Source organism: Gopherus evgoodei, chromosome 3 (assembly GCF_007399415.2).
Source record: "Gopherus evgoodei ecotype Sinaloan lineage chromosome 3, rGopEvg1_v1.p, whole genome shotgun sequence".
Lineage (NCBI taxonomy): Eukaryota > Metazoa > Chordata > Testudines > Testudinidae > Gopherus > Gopherus evgoodei.
In genome coordinates, this window is record NC_044324.1 from 60,811,368 (window position 1) to 60,837,332 (window position 25,965).

The 25,965-nt window shown below is 37.6% G+C and overlaps 1 protein-coding gene across 1 annotated transcript in view; it reads right to left on the reverse strand.

The window, feature by feature from the left end:
• The window catches only part of EYS (eyes shut homolog), a 1,559,204-nt gene that overhangs the window by 904,824 nt on the left and 628,415 nt on the right, over window positions 1-25,965 (reverse strand). The window contains 3 exon segments of the mRNA XM_030558318.1: window positions 17,083-17,228; window positions 18,745-18,852; window positions 19,151-19,247. Of these exon segments, the coding sequence (XP_030414178.1) occupies window positions 17,083-17,228; window positions 18,745-18,852; window positions 19,151-19,247 (351 nt within the window).

The following is a 25,965-nucleotide window of genomic DNA, read 5'->3' on the forward strand; positions in this document are numbered from 1 at the left end:
AGCCATTGGCCATTATCTTTGAAAACTTGTGGAACTAGGGGAGGTCCTGGACAACTGGAAAAAGGAAAATATGGTGCTCACCTTTTTAAAAGGGAAGAGGAGACTCCGGGGAACTACAAACTGGTCATCCCCTGGAAAAATCATGGAGCAGGTCCTCAAGGAATACATTTTGAAGCACTTGGAGGAGAGGAAGGTGATCATGAACAATCAACATGGATTTATCAAGGGCAAGTCATGCCTGACCACCCTGATTGCCTTTTATGATGAGATAACTGGCTCTGTGCATATGGGGAAAGTGGTGGACATGATATACCTTGACTTTAGCAAAGCTTTTGCTATGGTCTCTCACAGTATTCTTATCAGCAAGTTAAAAAAAGTATAGATTGGATGAATGGACTATGAGGTAGATAGAAATCTAGCCAGTTCATTGGGCTCAATGGGTAGTGATCAAAGTTTCAATGTCTAGTTGGCAGCCGGTATCAAGTGGAGTGCCCCTGGGGTCTGTCCTGGGGCAGGTTTTATTCAACATCTTCATTAATAATCTGGATGTTGGGATGGATTGCACCTTCAGCAAGTTTACGGATGACACTGAGATGGGGGGAGAGGTAGATACACTGGAGGGTAGAGATAGGGTTCAGAGTGACCTAGACTAATTGGAGGATTGGGCCAAAAGAAATCTAATAAGGTTCAACAAGGACAAGCGCAGAGTTCTGCACTTAGGACGGCAGAATCCCATGCAATGCTGTAGGCTGGGGACTGACTGGTTAAGCAGCAGTTCTGCAGAAAAGGACCTGGGGACTACAGTGGATGAGAAGCTGGATATGCGTCAACAGTGTGCCCTTGATGCCAAGAAGGCTAGCGGCATATTGGGCTGCATTAGTAGGAGCATTGCCAGCAGATCGAGGGAAGTGATTATTCCTCTCTATTCAGCATCTGGAGCATTGTGTCCAGTTTTGGGCCCCCCGCTACAGAAAAGATGGGGAAAAATTGGAGAGAGGGCAACAAAAATAATTAGGGGGCTGGGGCACATGACTTATGAGGCAAGGCTGAGGGAACTGGGCTTCTTTAGTTTGCAGAAAAGAAGAGTGAGTGGGGATTTGATAGCAGCCTTCAACTACCTGAAGGGGGGTTCCAAAGAGGAGGGAGCTCAGCTGTTCACAGTGGTGGCAGATGAGAGAACAATGAACAATGGTCTCAAGTTGCAGTGGGGGAGGTCTTGTTTGGATATTAGGAAAAACTATTTCACTATAGCACAGGAACGGGCTACCTAAGGAGGTGGTAAAATCTCCATCCTTAGAGGTTTTTAAGGGCTGGCTTGACAAAGCCCTGGCTGGGATGATTTAGTCTGTGTTGGTCTTGCTTTGAGCAGGGCGCTCATACTAGAGGAACTCCTGAGGTCACTTCCAACTTAATCTTCTATGATTCTATCAATGGAGCAGACTGCTGAGCTTCTGAGCCCCCAGAAAGGGGCAGGATCATTAGCAGAGCCTCTGCCCTCACAGAAAGGGAACACGCATCCCCTGTGCTAAAAAGAGAAGCGACTGTATTCTATAACTGGTGTTGGAGTGTAGGGATATTAAAGAGGGTACTAACAGGGATTCTCCCAAGTGACAGTGACCCCCCTAGTTTCATCAAGTGCTGAGATCTTTTAGTTCTTCTGTTGGGGCTTGTGGGCTCCTGTCTGCAGAAAACACTGATTGTATCTGTCATGTGAAAGATACTCTATTACTATAAAAGCAGCAAAGAATCCTGTGGCACCTTATAGACTAACAGACGTTTTGGAGCATGAGCTTTCGTGGATGAATACCCACTTCTTCAGATGCATGTGGTGGAAATATCCAGGGGCAGGTATATATATGCTAGCAAGCAAGCTAGAGATAATGAGGTCAGTTCAATCAGGGAGGTTGAGGCCCTGTTCTAGCAGTTGAGGTGTGAAAACCAAGAGAGGGGAAACTATGTAAAACTTACAAACAAGTTAATTGACTTTGTTCTTGAAGTAAACACTATACTAGCCTTAAGCTGTAATTGATACAATATAAACAAACAAACCCCCACCCTCTGTGATTACAGGGCCAGGAGAGTCATAGGAATTAACAGATACCCCAAAAGTGGCGGAGACAGTAAATTAAAATATGGTTAAGATATGGAATGTATGTTGATGAATGTTTGATGTATGTGAATGGTTAGAGAGGTGCCAGCCTAGAAAGGATCCATCGGCTGAAGAATGTGTCAAGTGGACCACCAGACAAACCCTGAAGGATAAACTGGGATCCACCCCAAACACTTGGAAGGAATGTGCCACTTTAGACAGTGTGGAGCCACCAGGAATGTGCCATCTGCTGATTGAGCCAACAACAGCAGGATGAAACGTTTCCCATAGACTAACATAGGAATTAATTTCTACAAAAATGGACTCTAAAAACTGAGGACTTTGTGTCTCTGGTTTTGCTGCCAACCTCCAGGAGCATCAGGTGCATCTGACACACTCGGCTCCATCCTCATGACCAAGATACCTGACCAGTAACTTGGAATGAGCAACTTCTAGGCTGGTAACTATAACACCTATACAGAACCTGAATGAATGATTGTGTGAATATATATATATGAGTGTGTATAAGGAATAAGTAGTGATAGGAATAAGAAGTTAAACAATGTTGTTTGCTTTTATCTTATGCTTTATTATTATTTTTACAATAAATGTGGCATCTTTGCCTTATCCCTCTTAATAAGATCCTGCTGGTTTTTATAATATTGGTATAACAGGAGTGCCAGTGATCTTACTAGTAGAGTGTGGTCCATCCTGGGAGACATAGTCAGAAGGCCAATGCCAGAGGCTTGACTGCATCAAATGCTCCTGCTGTAAGGACTGGACTTGTCTGAGTGCATTTTCCATGTAGTGTCCAAAGGGTGTGTTTCAATGGGGACATAATTCTGACAGTAACAATAACAGGAGCTACCATCCAGATACTAGGAAAGAATTTAGAGGGACTTGATGCATTCCTCACAGTTCTTATGCAAGTTTTTTTTTCTAGAGTGAAGATGTATTAAATATACCAACTGACTCATATCCATTATTTACCTGTTGTAATAGAATACAGGATTGCCAATCTGTTGCAAAATTACTTGCACCTATCTTCTTAATGCTTATCTAGTATGAGACATATCATTATGGATAAGTTTCAACAAAACCGAAAAGTCTTGTAATTCAAGCATATAAGTTGGCTACTGTACTTGTAGGCCTTCACTTATTCATTTCAGTGAAAATGTCACACACAATAAATTAGGAACATCAAAAACTGGTAACCCTATAAGAAAGGCATAATGTTACTGTTAGTAAACCAAGCTCAAAACATCATGACAGCTCGCACTGTATAAAAGTTACAGGTTATCAAGAGTTATGTCTAACTGGGATCTAAAAAAATCCATCTTTTTTTCATTTTAGTTACAAATGTGTAACCAGGCCTATGCTTCTGGTTACTTATTTGACCTGGAAACAATAAATCCACAGTGTCAAAAATAATAGTCAAAACCCAAACAATATTTCTTACAATTACAAATTAAGAAGACATTACATTGCCAATAGTCAATCAGGGATACAGCCACATTACACTTTTTCAAAATTGCTACCTCTATATTGCCATTCTTTTAGTAGAAATATTTCACTTGAATCTGCGGTCTGTCAGAATCTGTATGTGGCAGGAGAGCAAAACTAGCCTCCTAGATTTTTATGATTTTTATTAACTATTTGTTAACACCTAGAAACAGCAATCAAGGATGAAGGCTCCATTTTATTAAGCACTGCACAGTCATGTAACAAAAAGACAACCCCTAAATTAATTCAGTTTTGAAGTGTAGCTCTACTTTGAAATGTGATTATGTAAGCATGGCACCCTCTGACTTAACAGATCTTATCCTTGTGTGCATTCAGAGTCATATCTGTTTATTTTAGTGGACATAATAAGTTTTACTGGTTTGCGTTGTTTGGGTTTGTTTTTTCGGTTTTTATTTTTGTTTCTGTAGTATGTCAGGGACAAAACAGCTAAGAGAAAATGTGCTGCATTCCATTTCTCATTGTGTTTCACACCAGAACTCTTTCAAAATTACTATGTGTACCTCACATCCCAAATACATCATAATGTTTTAAAATCATAAACAGATCTAAAAACTCCCAGGGCCTTGAGGCCCCAGGAAAAGCTTTTCTGAAAAGCATGGTCTCCAATGCACAGGACAATTAAATAGAGTAGGATAGGCTCTGACTGTCTTAACACTGGTCCTGCATTCTTGGATGATTTAGTCCTGCTCTGAGCAGGGGATTGGATGATGACCTCCTGAGGCCTTTTCCAACCCTAATCTTCCATGATTCCTCATACACTCCAATCTCCTATATGGGTCACAAGGAATTTAGGGTGCATAAACTCATATTCTTGTTAAGAATAGAATCTATAACCAAGGTGTTTTTGAACTCATGGCCAAATACTCATCTTGCTGACATCAATGGGAGTTTGGTCAGTGGGGTCAATGGGATCCATCCCTAAGTGACTACATATCTCATTTCTCTCAGGCTGATTAAAGAGAAGAATAAAACTGGGGTGAGGGAGACACAATGGTAGATTACATACATTTGACTAAATTCCACAGTCATTATGAAACTCTGGGTTTTGTCTGACCAATGACTACATATTTTGAGTCACATAAGGCCTAACAAAGGAATTAAGCAAATAAAATATTCATTTTTGTATAAATATTCCAGCTGCTGCATCTTCTGTGGAGACTTTTCAAAATCCAAAACCTTATCTATTTATTTATCTATCTATTTTCAATGTTTATGGTAAGAGAAAGTGTTTAATAGCCCTTGCTCAACACAAAAGATTTTTAGTGTGTATTTTTCCTTTGAAAAGTAGTTTTGCTTAAAAGAAACAAACAAATAAACAAACAAACAAAAAACCCCTTCCTGAGATAAATTGTGGACTTCCTTCCATTGCTTCCACATATGCTCTAAATAATGCTGTAAAAGCAGGATTACTCTGTACTCAGATTTTGATCACCCACATAGTGCATGACCTTTTGGTGTTTTAGGTGGGCAGAGCTGGGTTTGTGAATGGCACTTGGAAGGGTACCTGTGGAATTTTGTTCAATGTGATCCCTGGTGCATGAGAAAGGTAATTTCTGCTCTCTTTCTAATTGGTATGTGCAGGAGATAAAGAAATAAAATTTAAAAAACAAAGATGCAGAAGTAAAGTAAGAATTAAGTATCCAAAAGTGTCCATTCATTTTGGGTGCTACTGATTTTAAAAGAAACTAGCTATTCAGCAACTCTGAAACTCAGACTCCTACTGTCTCAGATTGGGCAGTCAAAACAGAAGCATCTAAAACTAAAGGACACTTTTGAACATATTACATATACCTTTAAAAGATTTTTACTCTATACTGAACAAACTACCATAAGGGGAAAGTGTAAATTTGATCCTGTTTATTTTACCAACATTTCAGAATCACAGAATCACCTAATTAATTTCATGCTGATAAGCTGTGAATTCTTATAATTCAAGAACCCTCAAAATGTTCTACGATGGCTACCATATTCTGAAGTTCCTGAACATAAGTTTCTCCCACTGCAGCATCAGCATAAATTAAAAGGTTTTTATTGGACTTTTTTCAAAGTAATTTGCTTGCCTCCTAAAATTGTACCTTTTTGAACAAAGAGGATAAGTTAAAAATGTTGGAATCCTTTTAGGTGGCCCAATACTATCCTCTGTCTCTCCCTCTCTCTGAGATCTCTGATGATTTCTCTAACAATTTAAACAAATCAGCAAAACCTGAGATTTAGGCTTCAATCCAAATATATGGATACACAGCCATGTAATGGAGAAAACCAAAACCAAAACCAAACCAAACCAAAACAAGGGATTTTGTGGCTAGTTTAAATTGTTTTGAAAAGACGAGTTAGCAGAGGCCAGAACCTATCAATTAAATTACAAGCAAATCAAACCCAGTCATATAATCTGCATTTACAAAGATCACCCAGTCTCTTAAAAAGTAATCATGATTGAAAGGGCAGTGAGTATAAACATTCAGGGTACAAGGATTTAACAAACAAAGGCAGGAATTGCTTTCCTGTAAGCATTTATTAAGGTGAATCTGTCAGAACTGATGTAAAATGATTCGTGAATTATTAACAAAATAATAATTCAATTGCCATGTATTTTATTCCATTTATATGATATTATGTAAGCCCTAATTTTACCTTTTATAAATAGAAGGAAGAGGCTAGAGGAATGAAAGGTCTGAAAGTCTAAAAGAAAAGCTCCAGGAAAGAACAGGAGATATATCCCAAATAGTAAGGGGAGTCTTCATGGGGAGTCCACTGCTATTAAGGTAATAACTGCATCTCCTAAAGGTGTGGCACCTGAAAGCAGAAAATGAACCACTCTTTTTATACAGCTACCAGTCTGAAGCCTCTACCACTGACCAAAAAAGTGTGCTTGGGCTAGAAAAGGAGGGAAGGTATATTCCAGGAATGAACTTCCAAAGGATTGAGGTTACTATCTGATGGTGTAGACACATATCCACATTCTTGCTGTACATTGTGACAAGCAGTGAGCCACAAGCAACAAGAATACAGTCGTCCCCGGATGATCTTCCATGGCACATGCATAGCACATTTATATACTCATGGATAAAATGTGCTATATAAAGGGAAATTATATTATGTGGTACATGATTGTCACCTACTATTAACAGAGGGGTAGCCATATTAGTCTGGATCTGTAAAAGCAGCAAAGAATCCTGTGGCACTTTATAGAGTAACAGACGTATTGGAGCATGAGCTTTCGTGGGTGAATACCCACTTCATCAGACGCATGTAGTAGAAATTTCCAGGGGCAGGTATATATCATTATCTCTTGCCTGCTTCTTGCTTGCATATATACACACACACACACACACACACACACACCCACACACACACACACACACACACACACCTCTGCCCCTGGAAATTTCCACTACATGCATCCGATGAAGTGGGTATTCACCCACGAAAGCTCATGCTCCAATATGTCTGTTAGTCTATAAGGTGCCACAGTACTCTTTGCTGCTTTCATCTACTATTGATTTCCTTAGCATCCTTGTATCTAAGATGTATCATAGATAAAATCAGCTAGCTATCCTATGCTCAGTGCCAGCTTGACTGTCAGAATCAGGCATTATTTCTGTAAACTTAGAATCTAAGAGCAGAGATTGGTCTAACTTCATAGCCCTATAATGAAAAGAAGAAGAACACAACTTCTAAGGACCATTACTGAAATCTTAAAATCCTATCTTAAGAAACATTACTTTTTTACTAATTGCATCTGAAAGGAGTAAGAAGAGAAGCAGCAGGGAAAACAGTCTGTCAGACCTCAGACTTATTAGTTCTCTAACTTTTCATAGTATGGTCCACTTCTTTAAAAAAAAAAAGAGAGATTATTTGTTGGAGCATCAGTCCTCACATTAATGGTCATGTGGATCAGCTCTCTTCCCATTTGTGATCACTAACATGACAAGTACAGCAGTTGCTTACATGGCAAAAGTAATAGAAGGAAAGTATTTAATATTATTATTAGCTGTCTTTAATTCAGATTACCTACTCAAAATGAAAGCATCCAGTAGCATGCGACCAGCCACCTCTCTCAACCACCAGCAAGTGCTCTGCAGACCAATTCTGGAATAAATGAGATAGCTATGCAAGAAATTCAAGCAAGAAAACAGAATTCTGACAAGTAGAGCCGTCTCCTTAGAAAGAAGATTCTGGGAAACACTTTTTTGTACTCAGGGGCTCAGTTTGGAGTCTGGCTGGTGCAAGTTCTCAGCAGAGCTGGCTGTCCTCCCTTGCAAAGTGCAAGCCATATGGCTTGCAATCAGGGTCAGCCGCTTTTGTATGCTGCCCAAAGCTGCCTCAGAAGCAGACACGGGCATGCATCACAGGCAAAGCAACAAGCTAGCATCAGCCGAATAGCACCGCTGCAACAGATGTACTTTTAGTTCTTCATCTTCCCCTAGCCTTCCCATGTATACTGCATCCCAAAAAGGAGAGTGCAAGCCAAAAATTCAAAGTCTGAAAGAAATTTTTGTTTTAAATCAAAATTTGAATGCCCCAAAGGGAAGAAGCTGAGGAATGCCGTTTATTGATAGTGAGGTGAGAAAAAGATGGATGAGTAGTAGAATAGGGCACAGGAAAGCTAAACGGAGTGATCCAAAATGAGAAATCATTGGTTGCCTAATCTACAACTCCATCTAACCTACAAAAGAGGAGAAGTTACCTATTTTTTACAGATGTCTCCTTGAGTTACCAAAATTCATAACACTTAGCAAGGTCAGTTACTATGTTAATTCACAACCAGTTTTAGTTTAGTTACAGTGAACAAAACTTTCTTGTCACTTACCTAATCATTTATCTTTAAAGAAACTTGCCTCTGACATCAATCATCTGTCTTGATTATCTGTGATAATTAGGCAGGGCCCACCGATTACTTTTGGGTTTAATTAACTTCTGTTTCAATTTGCCTACAGAAGAGTGCCTACAGGAAGAAGGGCTCACCTTTACAGAATGCATGATCTCTGTGAGACATTCTCCATGCAGAGATTCAACCTAGACATTGTAACTAAACTAATATACATTTTGGTTACCTTCTTTTGTTTATTTTTAATGTAGAATAAATTATTAATTTTTAATAACTTTGAGCTTTCTTAACTATATCCTGGTGTCCCCCAGGGCATGGAAGAGAACATTTTTGTGAAGCATGGAGTTATATCCCTGAACTTATATAACAAGAAACAGTTATGAAAAATTTAGTTCTTTTGGACTCTTTTCTCTAAACCAAAATTTTGGTGTTTTTTTTTATTAAACATCACCACCACCACCACCACATGACTTAATATTTAAGAACATATATTCACCCCCTTCTCACTATGCCTTTTTCTAATCATTCCAGAAAGATCTTTATTTTACTGAAAAGACTTGGAATTAAATTTATAAAAGCATATTGGAAATGTAGTTTGCACAGGGATGGCCAAGTTCACCAAAAGATACCCAAGATCTGGAGGTAATATCATTTATCAGTGGATTTGGTTTAGTGTTAATGTTTTATCCTGTGCAAATAACCCTTAGCTTCCAATATTGAGCATTGCTTAGGTAATGTGAAGCATGATATGTGCTGAAAATCAGTGTTAAAGAGCTCAGAATCATGGGTGGTACAGACACATAGCAAAGATCAACATGAAAAGAAAATAAATCAACTCAATGTGACACTATTCCTAACACTGAAATTGCTACAGGACGAGGGCTGAAAGACTTTGATCCATGTTAGTAAAGAACTGCCATTTTGGTTTCTTCATAATCCTTTATCTCCTTCTACTACTTATGAAGGATATTGTCTAAACACTCATGCTTTTTCTAAAGTACATCTCATTGTTATAAAAACAGTTTCTCTTCTGAAATAAAATGACTTGTAATAAACTTGAGGAAAGTGTTAACACTTAGCCACTGTGAAATCATCATGATGTGACTGATAAGAAAAACAAACTATAATTCATATTTGAAAACATGATGTGTCTGTCTTAAACTTGAAAAGTATGGAAATACACAGATAAGGATTATTCTTTTACTATCTAAGCACAACAGGAGGAAGTTGGTTAATATGAAGGGTGGCACCTCACTGTGACTAAATGGTGGAGGCTTAATCTTTAACTATAGATGTCAGGGATTTTTGTGTGCAGTTAAGCTAGATAATCATTTCAAAAAGTATTTTATTACTTTTCACAGGAAAACAACATCAAACTAAACAATGCTCAAACATTAATACAGGTAGCAAGGAATATGTCTATTTTTAATTAAAATATTCAGTACACTGGTAGCTTTGCCAGACTGCTTTCTTTGTCTTTGCCTTCAGGAACAGTAGGGTATGGCTACATTTGGAATTTTAAAGCGCTTTGAAGTGTGAGTGTAGTCAGAGCGGCAGCGCTGGGAGAGAGCTCTCCCAGTGCTGCATGTAAACCACATCCCTTACAGGTGTAGCGGGCAGCGCTGATTACACTGACGCTTTACAGCGCTGTATCTTGCAGCGCTCAGGGGGGTATTTTTTCACACCCCAGTTGCAGCACTGTAAAGTGTGAGTGTAGCCATGGCCTATATTGCTAAATGGTGTTCCACTTGTCCTTTAGAATATCTTCACGCAACATCAATGTACATTTATTTTATTTATATAATTTAACACTGTTTCTACTTATGGCACAAATACTGATTTATATTGGATAAAGATCTTCTGCTTTGTTTTCCATTACATTCCACTTCTTGCAGTCATATAATCTGTACAAAGTGAGGGTAAAAAAGGAGTTTCATTACCTGTGCAGTAACAGATGTTCTTCAAAATGGGTAGTCCATACCCATATTCCACAGCCAGTACACATGTGCTGGAGAATTTTCTAGTTAGCAGTACTTGTAGTGGTGCTGTATGACCTTTGCTCTCTCATGTGTTCTGTGAGGGTATAAAGGGTGAAGCCTCCCAACTACCTTCAGTTCCTTCACACTTCCACATCCAGTGACTTGTATCTCTCCCACACATCTGGCTGATGTAATCACCAGGAGAAAGGAAACTTTCATGAAGAAATAGGAAATTGACTTTTTGCCAGAGGATCAAATGGGGCTTCCATGAACATGGAGAGGACCACACTGAGACCCCAAGCTGGGGAAGGATCCTTAACTAGAGGAAAGAGTCTAGAGATGCATTCAGAAACCTCTTCACCATTGGATGCAAAAAGACAGACGAGAAGTCAATCAGTGAATGTGTGGCCAATATGGCTGCTGGTTGTTCCAGAGGAAGCTTTAGGAGAGCATGACTGTTTTATTGGTACAGATACCCCAGAATATCATGGATGCCTTCCCAACCCAGGGAAATGTGTCACCTGCTGCCAACATTGGAGAATTTTATCCATTTTGAGAGATAAGTGGCCTTTATCAGTTCTTTCCTGCTATTTATCAGTATCTTCTGCACTCACTTAAAGCATGATGTATTCAAGTTATCAGGCACTGATGAACTACATCCTGGAATACTCAAGAAGCTGACTGAAAAGATACCTGAGCCACTAGTGATTATCTTTGAAAAGTCACTGAAGATGGGAGATATTCCAGAGGAATGGAAAAGGGCAACTACAGTGCCAATATATATAGAAATAAGGACAACTCAAGAAATTACAGACTACTCATCTTAACTTCAGTACCCTGAAAGAGAATGGAACAAATTATTAAGCAATCAATTTGCAAACAGCTAGAGGATAAGGTGATAAGTAACAGTCAGCATAGATTTGTCAAGAACAAATCATGTCAAACCAATCTAATATCTTTCCTTGACAGTGTAATAAGCCTTGTGGATAACGGGGAAGTGGCAGACGTGGTATATCTTGACTTTAGTAAGGCTTTTGATACTGTTTCACATGACCCTCTTATAAATACAACCTAGATGGAGCTACCATAAGGTGGGTGCATAACTGGTTGGAAAATAATTCCCAGAGGGTAGTTATCGATGAGTCACAGTCAAGCTGGAAGGCCATATTGAGTTGGATCCTGCAGGGGTAAGTTCATGGTCTGGTTCTGTTCAATATCTTCATCAATGATTTAGATAATGGCATGGAGAGTATTACACTTATAAAGTCTGCAGATGATACCAAGCTGGCAGGAGTTGCAAGTGCTTTGGAGGATAGGATTAAAATTCAAAATGATCTGGACAAACTTGAGAAATGGTCTGAACTCAATAGGATGAGATTCAATAAGGACAAATGCGAAGTACTCCAATTTGTAAGGAACAATTAGTTGGGCATATACAAAATTGGAAATGACTGCCTAGGAAGGGATACTGCAGGTAGAGGTCTAGGGGTCACAGTGGATCACAAGCTAAATATGAGTCAACAGTGTAACACTACTGCAAATAAAGCAAACATCATTCTGAGATGTATTAGCAGGAGTGTTATAAGCAAAACACAGGAAGTAATTCTTCTACTCTACTCCACATTGATTAGACCTCAGCTAGAGTATTGTGTTCGGTTCTGGGCACCACATTTCAGGAAGATGTGGACAAACTGGAGAGAGTACAGACAAGAGCAACAAAAATGAGTAACGGTCTTGAAAACATGACCTCTGAGAGAAGATTGAAAAACATTTGTGTTTGTTTAGTCTGTAGAAGAGAAGGAGGTGGGAGACATGATAGTTTTCAGGTACATAAAAGGTTGTTATAAGGAGGAGGGAGAAAAATATTCTCTTTAACCTCTGGGGATAGGATAAGAAACAATGGACTTAAACTGCAGCAAAGATGGTTTAGGTTAGATATTAGGAAAACTTGCTGTCAGCGTGGTTACATACTGGAATAAATTACATAGGGACATTGTGGAATCTTCAATATTGAAGATTTTTAAAAGCAAGTTAGACAAACAGCTGTCAGGGATAGTCTAGATCAGGGGTAGGCAACCTATGGCATGTGTGCCAAAGGCAGCACGCGAGCTGATTTTAAGCAGCATTCACACTCCCCAGGTCCTGGCCACTGGTCAGAGAGGCTCTGCATTTTAATGTAATTTAAAAAGAAGCATCTTAAACATTTTTTAAAAACTCATTTACTTTACATACAACAATTGTTTAGTTATATATTATAGATTTAGAGGAAAAATACCTTCTAAAAACATTAAAATGTATGGCACGCAAAACCTTAAATTAGAGTGAATAAATGAAGACTCGGTACACCACTTCTGAAAGGTTGCCTACCCCTGGTCTAGATAAATCTTAGTCCTGTCTTGAGTGCAGGGGACTGGACTAGAAGACCTCTTGAGGTCTCTTCCAGTACTGCAGTTCTCTGATTCTCGGTGCCTTGAGTACACCAGGGAGGCTGAATACATGGCAAACTGAAGCATCCATGGAACCTGCATATTCCAGAGGTTAAAGTCCTATGGTGCCAGAGGCCACAGGGGCTGGTACCAGTAGTCACAGTACCTATATGCGTCAGCATCAGAATTATTTGAGCCTGAGTTCCCCTTCCCTCCACAGGGGTGGGTGGTTATACTGCTGAATCCTTGGATCTGACTGCAGATATATGCAGGCTTTCCTCTGAGTCTGAGGATGTCAGGTAGCACTCCTTCAGGTGTGGGGGACCCCTCCCAGGTGTTGATGGAATTGAAGGTTTCAGTCCTCGGGGTACTGAGATCTTTCTGTGGGTGACACTGGAGCCAGCAGTCATACATGATGGCATTGGAGATGGTGCTGGTATTTCCCTGGTGGCTTCGTTAGGTCTGAAAGGGGAAGACTATAACCCCCAGGCCACTGAGGCAGGCTGAGCCTGCATTCCTGTTTACTCTGTTTTCACCAGTTCATGAGGTGAAGCTGGTCTTGGTACTGGTGGGTGCTTAGCTGATCTTAATGGTTGAAGTGGTGCAAAGCAAGACTTGCGGCATGTCTAGGTCATCTTAGCTAGTCATTTCCCTGGTAACTTTTGTTCCTCTTTGAAGCACTTTTGATATTGGACAGCTTCAGAGTCTTATGAAGCTTTGTGACCAAGCCTTGGAAAGGAATTCTATTCATCTTCTCTCCTAAGGACTTCCATGTGGTGCCCAACTGGCCCCAGTGTTTTCTTAGGTCTGAGGCAGACTTGGGGATGGGGGCACTTTGGAACTCTTTTGAAGATATCTTTGGTGCAGACTTCAATGACCTCTGGGCTTCCAAAGACCTTGAGGACTGGATCCTGGGGTACAACTCCAGAAACATGGACTGCTCTAAAAGGAAGGCCCTCAAGTAAGTCTTCCTTGAATGATGAGTCCATTTTGAAACAGATCAGCAGATCTTGCACGTCAGAATGTGTCCCTCACCAAGGCAAAATTAACATCTCATGTGGCCATTGTTGAGAGGCATGACCGACTTGCAAAACGGGCAGTGACTTGTGATCTGTCACATACAACCAGTCCCATTGTTGAATGGCAGTCCCAGACAGCCCCAGTGGAAGACTAAACCTACCTCACACTGCCAACTGACTAACTAGAGAGGTATGTTGCTTCAATGCGTGCCATGTAAGGTAGAGAGGTATCTTCACCCAATGCATACCCACTAGACATGTGATCACTCAGTGAGGAATATGGTACAGAATATCACTCAAAGAACAATGCTATCTCATTTGATAGTGTTTTACACTTACAATGTAGGCACTTTTAATACGCCCAGACCTTCCCAAAATGCATTTATGTTTATATTTTTCATCTCTGAAGAGGCTAATGGAAATGTATTTGCTTTTTAATCAGCTAACTATATTTCCTATTTGTATTGTTATAGACTCAGGGCCTTTAAAATGCTGACTATTGACTTTTTAAAGTGTCTTTTCACTATCCAAAATTGTGAAGTTTGGTGCTCTCACAAACAATATGTTTTCCTTTTTTATGAATTAGGTGATATAAAACCAATAAAAATAGTGAAAGTAGGCATGCATCATCATATTTATATCATAATTGCTAAAAATGGAAGTTTTAAAGATCTCAAACTGTCAATAAATTGCTTCCAATTCTGAACATTAGCCTACTGCATGGTGGAAAAATGTGCTTTTCCCTCTGCTCATTGCCTTATAATAAATGTCTTTCTTGCAATATCAGTTTCTTCAGACTAATGAATGGGAACATTTTGTATTCAATTGGTGAAGTGTTTCCTATAAAGTGTCACAAGCAATATAAAGTAGAAATCAGGAACAACATCAACTCACATTATAAATTAAAGTTTTCACTGGGAAATAACACAAATGTATCCATTAGGAAGGATAATATGATTAACATGCTGAAATGTAAATATTACTTTCTGCATGAAATAAATGCAAGTAATATAAATACAAGTAAGTGTGTGTATGAAACAGATTCTCCAGGCTTGCGCTCAGCTGAAGGAAGAATGTGTGATACTATATATTTAGAAATTAGACTGCTCTATTTCCAATTTTGTCTATAGTTATTATTGAGCACCATATAGTGCAGGCAATAAAGATATGTCCTTTGGCCTGGTTTTCTCCTGGAAAATTTCTATTCCCAGCTGAGTTTGCAAGAATAACTTAAAATAATACATTGAATGATACAGACTATGAAGCTGTCTCTCTTGGACCTGGGCCAGAGATGTTGGTTTTTAGACTTTAGTCTCCAAAGGCAATGATGTTGTTTTTAAATGCCTTGTCTTCTAAAACTATTAAAGGCAAATTGAGAATATGATAGAAGACAGATTCATTAACAGCCTGAGAGAATTCTATACAGAAAGCTCATCACATTTTAGCCACTGTGAAAACCTGATTTTATATAAAGTGTAGTAACCTCTGTGAAGAACAAAAATTTCCATAATATCTCAATATTGCATTTCAACACCCAGATCATCCTCTCAATATAATGTATACTGGAAGCTATATAAGTCTATATCACACACAGATAATATGATATATAATTCAGTATATTAGGAAATAGTTTGCTTTATATATATATATAGGTAATTAAAATGACCAGTATGGTACTCTAAATATCCAACCTCCAGTATTATTTTGATTCAAATGTACAAAAAACCAATGTGTTTACAATAACTGCAAACACTAGTTTTCAGAATGCTCGTACTTTAAAACAGCTCAGTAACTCTACCATTCAGGAACTGCTCAATTACTAATTACACACACATATTAAAGATGAAAATAAAAAGACAGCATTTGTCAGCTCAAAAAGTCATTTTTGTTCTCAGATCCTTTCACCCAAATCAATATTCTATATCTTCCTGATATCTCAGGAAATGGGTTTCATCTAGGAGAAAACTCTGATGAAAATCTTTTTTTTTTAATCAAACATTTTATGTGGAAAATTTTGACAGGTAAAATATGGAAAACTGAAATATTTCAGTTTTTTTTTAATATCAAAACCAGCCCTAACACAAATTGTACCTGTACTTGGTACTGGGGAAGGGTAACTCTCCATCAGCTCTGGTATGTGGCATACCTCTTAGCTTGGGTGAGGAAGAACCCTACCCATAATGTGAAACATTTGCAAAAAATGGAGTAATTTAAAACACACAAACATAGACATTTCTCTATAGAATCATAGATCATTAGGGTTGGAAGGGACCTCAAAAGATCATCTAAATCCAACCTCCTGCTCAAAGCAGGACCATGCTCCAAAACATCTGTTAGTCTATAAGGTGCCACAGAACTCTTTTCCTGCTTTTACAGATCCAGACTAACACAGCTACCCCTCTGATACCAATCTCCAAATGGCCCCCTCAAGGATTGAGCTTGCAACCCTGGGTTTAGGAGGCCAACGCTCAAACCACTAAGCTATCCCTCTCCCCTGTCTCAAATGATACCAAAATAGTAAGCATCCATGCCATTTCTGGTGCTACATGTGGAACATGTGAATACCACAATGATTTTAGACATATTTCATTACAACTCTACTTGTTAAATAATTGATCATTACTTCTGTATAAATTCCAAATATCAATCCAAGATCAATAACTGAGGTAGTAATGTCAGCTATACGGGTCAGGGAAGTCAAAGTCTCAATACTTTGACACTGTAGATCCAAAGGAGAAATTCACTTTGTAGCATTTGAACATAAATCTTGATAATAGAAAATAAATCAGGATTTACTACTGAAAAAAAACCCGTCAAACTCTGATAAAATTGACACTTTTTAAATAAAACAGTATCTGAATCTACCTACAAAACTTACTCTGTATCTACGAGTGATTTCTCTTGGCTGAATTCACAAAATATTGATTTTCTTTTGCACTATATAACCTTCTTTCTAATGTGTTTCAGCTAAATATCTGGACTGTTAAAGAACCCATAAATCAAAATAATATAAATAAAGACTTGAGGTACTTAGTAAGACTTGGATCAAAGGCTCATTTGAATTAACATTGATTTCTACTCCAATACTCAGGTAATTTTCTGTACTCCTCTTTGACATAGTTGAGGCCATTGCTTATGCAATAATTTTAAAATGCAGAACACAGCAGGTAATATGTTTCTATGTGGCAGCAATTGATATTCAGGGAAGGGATTATACCTGTGAATCCAGGAGGACAGACACACTGGTAGCCTCTAGGCTTGTTGGAGCAGCTGCCTCCATGCAGACAAGGCAAAGTTTCGCACTCATTTACATCCAACTCACAGAGAGGCCCATAGTACCAAGGTGCACAATTACAGAGGAACCTTGGGGAAAGAGGAAAAATGAAAGATAAATCAATACAAACAAACAATATGATCTGTTAAAACATTGTGAAATTTTCCAGATGTTAGGGGTTGAGTTGTGATCCCTCCTCACCGACCATGTAAAATAAATAACAGACTTCTCTCATTTCCATATCTCTGAAGTAAACAGAACAATTTACAGTTTTTAAATTAGTGGGGAAATTTTATGCAATAAAGGTAGTTGAAGCTAAGAAGAACAACACAATGGTTAGGGTTATTTTGTTGTGTGTCTTTTAATTGTGCAGTGTCTTGGATCCAAACACCACATACAGAAAGTTTGTTTCTTCTTTCTCATTTAAATGTTATTTTTTATTGAAGGTTTATACCAGAAAAGTTCATTGTGTGAAGGCAGAGAATATAATGATATCACTGTAACTGTAGCTCAACATAAAATCATTGTAGCTGACTGACCTGTATTTGTAATTTTACTCCACACTAAATACAAATAAAGAAAAAGAAAAGGAAAAAGGAAAAAGGACAAGTTGCACCAAAGCCAATTTCTTCTTCTCCCCCATGGCCCAGAAGTTGCAAAAAGTTGATTTAATGGGTTATGCTTACATCCTCTTACCACAGGATCCTTCTTATATGTTCCAGGAGAAGAATAGCCACTCAAACTTTATCACCACCAGCTAAGCTCTCTGACAATAAGACATACATGAAAGATTTCTTCACAAACCCAAATATAGAAACTTCAGTCCCCATACCCATTCCCTGTAATAGGCCCTAGTGTTGCAAAAAGAGTGAAAGAGAAAGGGAAGATTCCAGACACCAATACAAGGCCAAGTAAAAGCTTGCATAAATGTTACTAATTAAATGAGCTAACCAAATTAATAACTATCAATAATGTATTTGATAAATACATTTGTTTAGCTCATATCTGTTTGAAAATTATCTACACACAGCTTGTGATTTTTACCAATCTGTTCCATATCCACCTTCGTTCCATGAAGTAGTTTGTGTGAACAAACCTTAGGCTATTAATTTTGCGGGAACTGGCTGCTGTGAGTATTCACTGTCTGTGATTTGGTCCCAGTACTGTTCAGCTGGCCAACTAAGTGACATGGTGTTGTTATCTGTTCCCTTATCAGATGTCATAGATTTAATTAAACTCAGAGTTTTTTCTGTGCTCAAAATTATCTATCTTTTTATGTAGATACTTATATGTCCCATATCAATGCTGTATCTCAGCACAAACTGGTCATGATTTTTATAAGATGGCTTGTTATTTGCAACTGTACAAGAAATTTCTTGTGTAATTTATAAAGAGCTTATTGAAGTGCCTGCTATAGTCCTTCTTCTGTAACTATTCTTGTGAATAGCCATGACTTCTTTGATTCCTGCAAACATCCCTGTGAACAAAACTGTACTTCCCCAGATGTTTGCAAACAACATTCACCGTAAATACCAGCAAAGCCAACAGGTAGAGTTTACTCATAAGAAAGTTTGTGAATCTTTTCACTTAGCTCCAGTTACTAACCTGTTTATAAGATCAATACAAGTTCCATTGTTTTTGCAGGGTCTCGATAAACATTCATTAATGTTCACTTCACATCGTGTCCCAGAAAATCCAGGTCTGCAGGAGCACCTGACAAATAAGATGTCCACTGAATGCACAGAAAGTTTCACTTTAATGTAAATATAAAATAAATAATGATGAAAAATATGATTTTTTCAATATGATGTTTGGATCACTATCAGAAAAATAACTTAGTTATAATTTGGAGACAGAATAATGTTTATGCAAACTGATTATAAAATGACAAACCAGATAATTAAAATATTAGAACAACAATACACATACAAAATACCAAAAGAATGGCAAATTGAATAACTTGGCCCTGTATTATAATTGATGGCTTTGTAGTGTAAACAGTTATCCTCACCTGTAACTGTTAACCTCATCTACACAATGACCCTGGTTCTGGCATGGATGGGAGATACACTCATTGCTGTCAATTTCACAGTAAGCACCTTCAAATCCTGAAATATAAATATACGGGTATGGATCAGCAATCTCCACTACACAGTGTGAACGTCAGGATCAGTTATAACAAAGACCCAGGTGAACACCATCTTAATGGAACTTGTAACTCCCCCAGCATTTCTTATCCCTCAGTCTTAACAGGTAGTGTTTCCCACAGAGAATACAAGTCTAATCACACTTTAATGCACAAGACAGACAGATTTAGATGCAAGAAATGAGTACCTTGCTAAATCTTTTGGGGAAATTAAGCCTGTTTTAAGGTTTTGAAAATGCTTTATCAGGAAGTGTGGGAATATCTCAAAAAGAAAAAAAAACAGCTCTGTGATGAATACATTCCAATGTGTAAGTGAATTTGCAGAGATCACTTTTATTCAAAGCAGTCAACAGATGAGAAAAAATGTTTAATTGGTTTCAACATTCAAATGCATCAAAGAAAGCAGTTCATTATGATTTTTATCTGCATATGTCACCCATGTAAACACATCATAATACATGACAATTCTTTTTCAAACTAATGAAAGAGGGAAAAAGAGAATATATACAGAATGATTCACCAGAAAGTTTAATTTACTGTAACATATACTACATCTTAAATTGTAGCAGTAAATAATAATTTTTTTAAACATAAAACTGTGTTAAAATGATACAGATGGAGAAATTAACTCACAAAGGCATAATAATGACTAATACTGAAGTGTTGCATCTAGCAGCCATAATAGAACTTTTTGCAATTAAGGCCTGATCCAGAGCCCAAAGAAACCAATGATAATCATTCCATAGTTAGTGGGGTTTTGGATTGGATTATTATGTTGCATCTCTCACACAAACAACTCAACACACTTTACAAATATTAACATTTTGCCCCTCTGAGGAAGGTATAGTAAGTTACAGATTGTTAACCTGAGGCATAATGGGTTAATTGACTTGTCCAAGGACACAGATTGAGTCAGTAATGAAAGTATGAACCAAACTCAGTAGTCCTGACTAAAAGTCGCCTGCTTTCACTTTTAGACAACAATTCACCTCTCAGGAGGTGTCATAATATATACACTGCTGGACATTTTGCCTATCTTTAAACAGCAGGTACTCCATGGTTCAGGGTGTGTCTGGGCATAGGTTGGTTCCAGCTGGGCCCCATTTTACACACATCCCTTAGTACAGGAGTGCTTGCTTTGGCTGCTTCTGCAGCTGCTCCCCACCAGCTGGAGTTTCTGATAGAGATTCAGATCCTGTATGTTACAAAACCTAGGCACAATGGATCTTTGTAATTCTCACTACAACTAAGACCCTGATAAAGCCTGCAGTCTGCCAACAGATACAAAGAAATCCTTTTTATAATACTGAATGGTTTTCTACAGATTATCAAGGCGCACAGAAATGACAAGTGGAAGTTAAGGATCTACAGTAGGCAACAGATGAAATAAAGTAAAACAATGTTACGTGTATGCTGATATATTCCTTTCATTTTGTATTTGGCATGCCCAGCATCTACCTCAAAACTGACAACATTTAAAAATATATTCAGCATACTAACTTTAATTTAGAATTGTCTTGTTTGTGAGATTTCATGTCATAACCCTAAATTAGTATAGTAGTTTGTGTTTAATTTGCTTTAAATTTATTTTAGCATAAAATAGGTTTCAAGCAACAGGAACCAACATACAAACAAACAACAGAGCGACTTGCTGACCAGAAGTGTCCTTGTAATAAGATGGAGCAGAACTGTATTGAACAGATTTAGAAATAATTTGGGCCAATCAAGTCAAGAGCGTGCCTGATAAAGATTGTCCTTTTTGCAGGCTTAATTGTATAACAACATATTTAATATTTGCTTTCTCCCCATACCCTCATGCTGTCATGGTTATAACTATTTTATTAACATGTTGCTCCCATACTAACATCATTGACATGTCACTATGATATGAGATTCCCATAACAATGGTGCTCCCATTTAACTAAATTTGTAATAGCTGCATCATTATACTGTTAACGTAGCTACATGGTGTGTGACTTGCACATATGGAACTTGTACACTTCAGCTGATATTGTAATGACTCCATTACGATGCTCAAACTATGCCATTGTACCAAAAGATTCACATTGTAACACTACATACACACACATGACCACTGGCATCAGAATGACTCCAGAGCTGTTATGTTGTCTACCAAAATGCATTAGAGCACCATTATAATATCGGAAATGGAATTATAATAACTAAGAAAATAACCACTGACAGCTCAGAGGTCTCTTGTTTTCAGAAATGTGCTGAAAGCATTGCTTGAGACAATATTATATTTCAATATCAGTCTAAAAGTGAATATCTGTGATTTAAAAAAAATAATGTAATGATAGAGGATTATCATTACATTAAAGATGGGTAGGCAGTATAATCTGCCTTTTATAGCTGAAGAAACTCAAGTACTGAAAAGATAAAGCCCTTGACCAAGGTCACATAAGTGAGCTAGTGACAGAATCTGAATAGACTCCAGGTCAGCTGATTGTAGTTCCATGATCTAACCACTAGCTCACACTGCAGCCATTGTGGATTTCCTATTTGGTACACCATGACCTAGTCATTACTTTCCTCATCACAATTTTGTGCAGTGCTACTTCTTGCAGCAGAAAACAGGTTTTTCTCTTTGTTTGTAAGTACTTTTTTGTTAATCCAACCTCTTGGCAGGTCTTAGAACCCTTCATAAAGCTGCTAATATCCTGTTGACTCCTTGTGGCAAAAGCAATTCTGAATATAAAGGAGTTGGGAGTGGCACTCTAGGAAGAGGAAACTAAAGAGGTATGAGGACAACTCTAAGGCCAATCAAGATCAGAGAAGAAATTTATATTCAAAAGTATTGGCTCTGAGTTTCAAATAAAGCCAAATCCCAGGAAGAGGAGTAATTTCAGAGATTAAGCCAAGTCTGCATGTTGTGTTGAAGATAGAGTAAGGATTTACCCATTCACAGTCTCTTTCAGGCTACAGTAACTTTCTCATTCTCAGGAATTCTAAGGGGGCAGGGAAAAATGGAGAAGGAGTGAAACACTGGCAATGTTCTTTTCCATTCCTCGCCTCAACCTCTTGATCATGACCACTCAGATCCTATAAAACCTACAAGACCTTTAAATTACATGTTTACAGCAGGTGTCTTCCATCCTAAATGGGACTGAAATTCATAATGGAGTTCATGAAAATGATATAATATTTATGATATATTATATAAATAAGTCATGCTAATGATTTCACTAATTATGCAGTCTGCACCACCAATACTGAGTGGGCAGGAGAAGCAATATATTAGCTGATGTATTTCACAATTCAAGGCTATAGAAAATGACACAGACTTCTCTTTAATGAAGGTAATATAAAAACAAATCTCTCGTCTGGTGAATAAACATGTAGTCTTGATCTAACGTTAGCTAGGGTAACCAGATAGCAACTGTGAAAAAATGGGATGGGGGTGGGGGAGGTAATAGGCGCCTCTATAAAAAAAAGTCCCCAAAAATCAGACTATCCCTTTAAAAACAGGACATCTGTCACCCTAACTATCTAGGTACTTATATGAAATATGTGCTTAAGGATTTTGCTGAATTGAGGGCTAAGTGACTTTCTTAAAGTCACATAGGAAGAGCAATGACACAGTTGGAAAATTAACCCAGATCTCCTGTGTCCAAGTTCAATGCCTTAACCTCAAGGCCATCCATGCTCTTTTGACCTTATCCTATCAGACTATGAGCATTATTAGATTCCCTACATGATGCTGAAGGAGCTTTTTTGAGGTTTTTAGTATATACCAACTGCTTTATTCATGTTTGTGTGACATGTGTCATCAAAACTGCCTAAAGGAGTTGCACTGCCAGAGCACAGGGACTAAAATTCCCAAAACAACGCATTGCTTTCACACAAGTCCTATAACAAAGAACTTCATTAAAGTAGAGTGAGAAATACTGAGATATAGATTTCTGGAACGATCTTGAACTGGTCCACATCCAAATACTCTTGACTTTTGGGGTGAAAGAAACCCCGATGAAGATCTGAACTTTGTAGTTTGAACCCTTTTCTATTATTTCCATGTAGTCTGCTAATGAAAAAAAAGAAAGGTGAAAGTGGGGCTTGCCTTCACAGTTCAATATTATTGTTCAATAGTGTGATTGGTTATACCAGGTAGCCAGCAGATACTGACAGTATGTTGTTCTTCAGGAGTTTTTCTTTTGATACATGATGCCCCAATGACATTGAACAGCAACAGAAGAGGTGGCAGCTTGTCTGTTTATCTCAGGTTTGGTTGATGAATTGGAAGTACATGCAGAGCCTGTGAGACTGGGACCCATAGGAGTGTCTGTGGCCAACTTTCTCTTTTGTGATTTTCCTTTATTCATTATGTTTGACATTTCCGAGACTGAGTTCTGTTACAGACTAGCAGCCTATGCCAATGGGCTAGGGAAATTAGACTTTGCTGAAAAGTAGTACACAGAAAAAAAGAAAGTAAAAATGTATAACACTTGAAATAACTAAAAGATGTAACCAGAATGTGCTGAGATAGCTTGTATTTTTTGGATGCAGTCAAATATAAAGTATGTGCAATGCAACCAAAGTGAATTTTCTAAAATGAGTAAAATTATTTTATGTAATGGTTTCACTTTTATTTGTGGTAGTATCTTTTTTAGTTTGTGAAGAGAGCAGGTATTTTAAACACTGGAGTCAGCTGTAAAGGATATAGATAAAAAATGAAAATGGAGTGAGTTATCCAAACCTTGCTCCCTTCAGCCTTCCCCACCTGATGAAGATGTTCTGCAATCATTTCTATGCTAACTGAGGTTGAGTGTTGTACATATAACACTGCATTTAGGCTCAAATTCCACCACAACCATCCCAGTCTTCTCCAACCCATGGGTAAGCATAGTCATCATTAAAGCAAATCCATGTAGAGTGCATTCTGCACATACGTTAGTTTGTTAATTATGCTACACTACACAAAAACACATAGGTTTCATTACAAAATGTCAGTGAGGCCACTGCATGATGAAATCGCAGGATGTCAGTCTACTGCTGAGTTCTCTCTCTGGAATAAATAACTTTGGCCTTTAAACATCAGGGTGGAGCAGATGCTAAGAAAAAAGACAATTATTTGGGGGTTTAACCATATATATTTTTTAACAGATAGATATAAAATGAGAGAGAGAGAGAGAGAGAGAGAGAGAGAGAGAGCGTGCAAGAGAGAAAAAACGAACTTTGCTGACTTTGTTCCAGCTCTATTTATTTAAATACTTTAGCTGATTTAATTTAAAAAAAATAATATCCGGACTGGCAACTTTTATTGTACATTTCAGATACTGCTTTAACTCAAGTCTAAAAAGAGGTACTTATATTAAAAAACAGAAGTTGAAAGTTGCATGCAGCTCTATTTTATTCCAGGTGTAATTTTCATGCATCTATGCTACAGTACATGTATAATTTATGAAGTCAGCACAGAACAAGTCTGAATAAAAGCCCATGATAATAAGATTTTTTTATTCATTCAAGACAAATGTTCTCTGAGAAAATTATGAAAATAGAGCAGCCCAACATTATGCTCACATTTCTCTTATAATCAGGAGAGTTCAAATCACATACCACTTTCTTTTTACAATATATCAGAACATTTTAATTAAAATACTATATGTAAACTGTTTCTCCTATGAGGAGCATTAGAAAGACCAACAGCACTACCTGTGATCAAAACAATGAATAATCTTATTGGAATATGCACAAATAGGACATAGAAAGGAAATCACTGAATCTCAAAGGATTACCCAGTTAATTTGCTTGCATGGTTCTTTTTTTGCTATTATATGGTACCTAGAGTTCTTATGTCTCATATGCTACTATGTGTGTGAGCATTTACTTTAAAGGATATTGTAATCCATTTGAATACTTTATACAAATGTTCCAATACTTCAAACTTACAATTACAGTCCAAGTAACGATGGTCCTATGGGATATTTAAACTTAGAACAATGTATGGATACAATGTTTTATCTCTGGTACCCTAGCAAATTTACAAATTATTTAATATTTTCTAAGGGAATGGAGGGGAAAGAATGGACACAACCTATCTGTTATTTAACTGAATTAACATATTTAAGTATTAACATTATTATTAATTAATGTTATCAGTTGAAAAGGAATTTGCATTCTCTAAATAAGAATTTGTCCAATACATATTACGAAATATATTATACTGCTAAACCTAATTTGTCTCTTGTGAATATAATTCATTCATTTAAATTACAAAACAGAATCATTTTTATTTTAGGCAAGCTATTTTGTAAAGTGGTACCAAGCCTGAAACTATGCATCTTGCTGTAATGTATTGTTACCATAATGATCTTTAGTAGCCTGTGTACTAAAGTAATAGGCACATTTAAATGTAACTACTTGCTGCCTCTGATAGTGCAAATCAATGAAGCTTGGGATCCAAACTGTAAATCAACAGCACATGTAAATGATCAGATGCAGCTCTCCAGGACAATGCTTTACAAAGTTTCTTTTCCACATTTCAAAGCCATGTGAGACATACCTTAGACATGACTTAAAATATACACACACACACATGAATACATACCTACCTACCTTGATGTCCTTTATGAGGACAAACTGAACTATCCTTCTGAACTTAAACCAACATTCTTAATTTCCAAAGAAAAATATGTATCTGATCGATAGCAAAGAGCAAATGG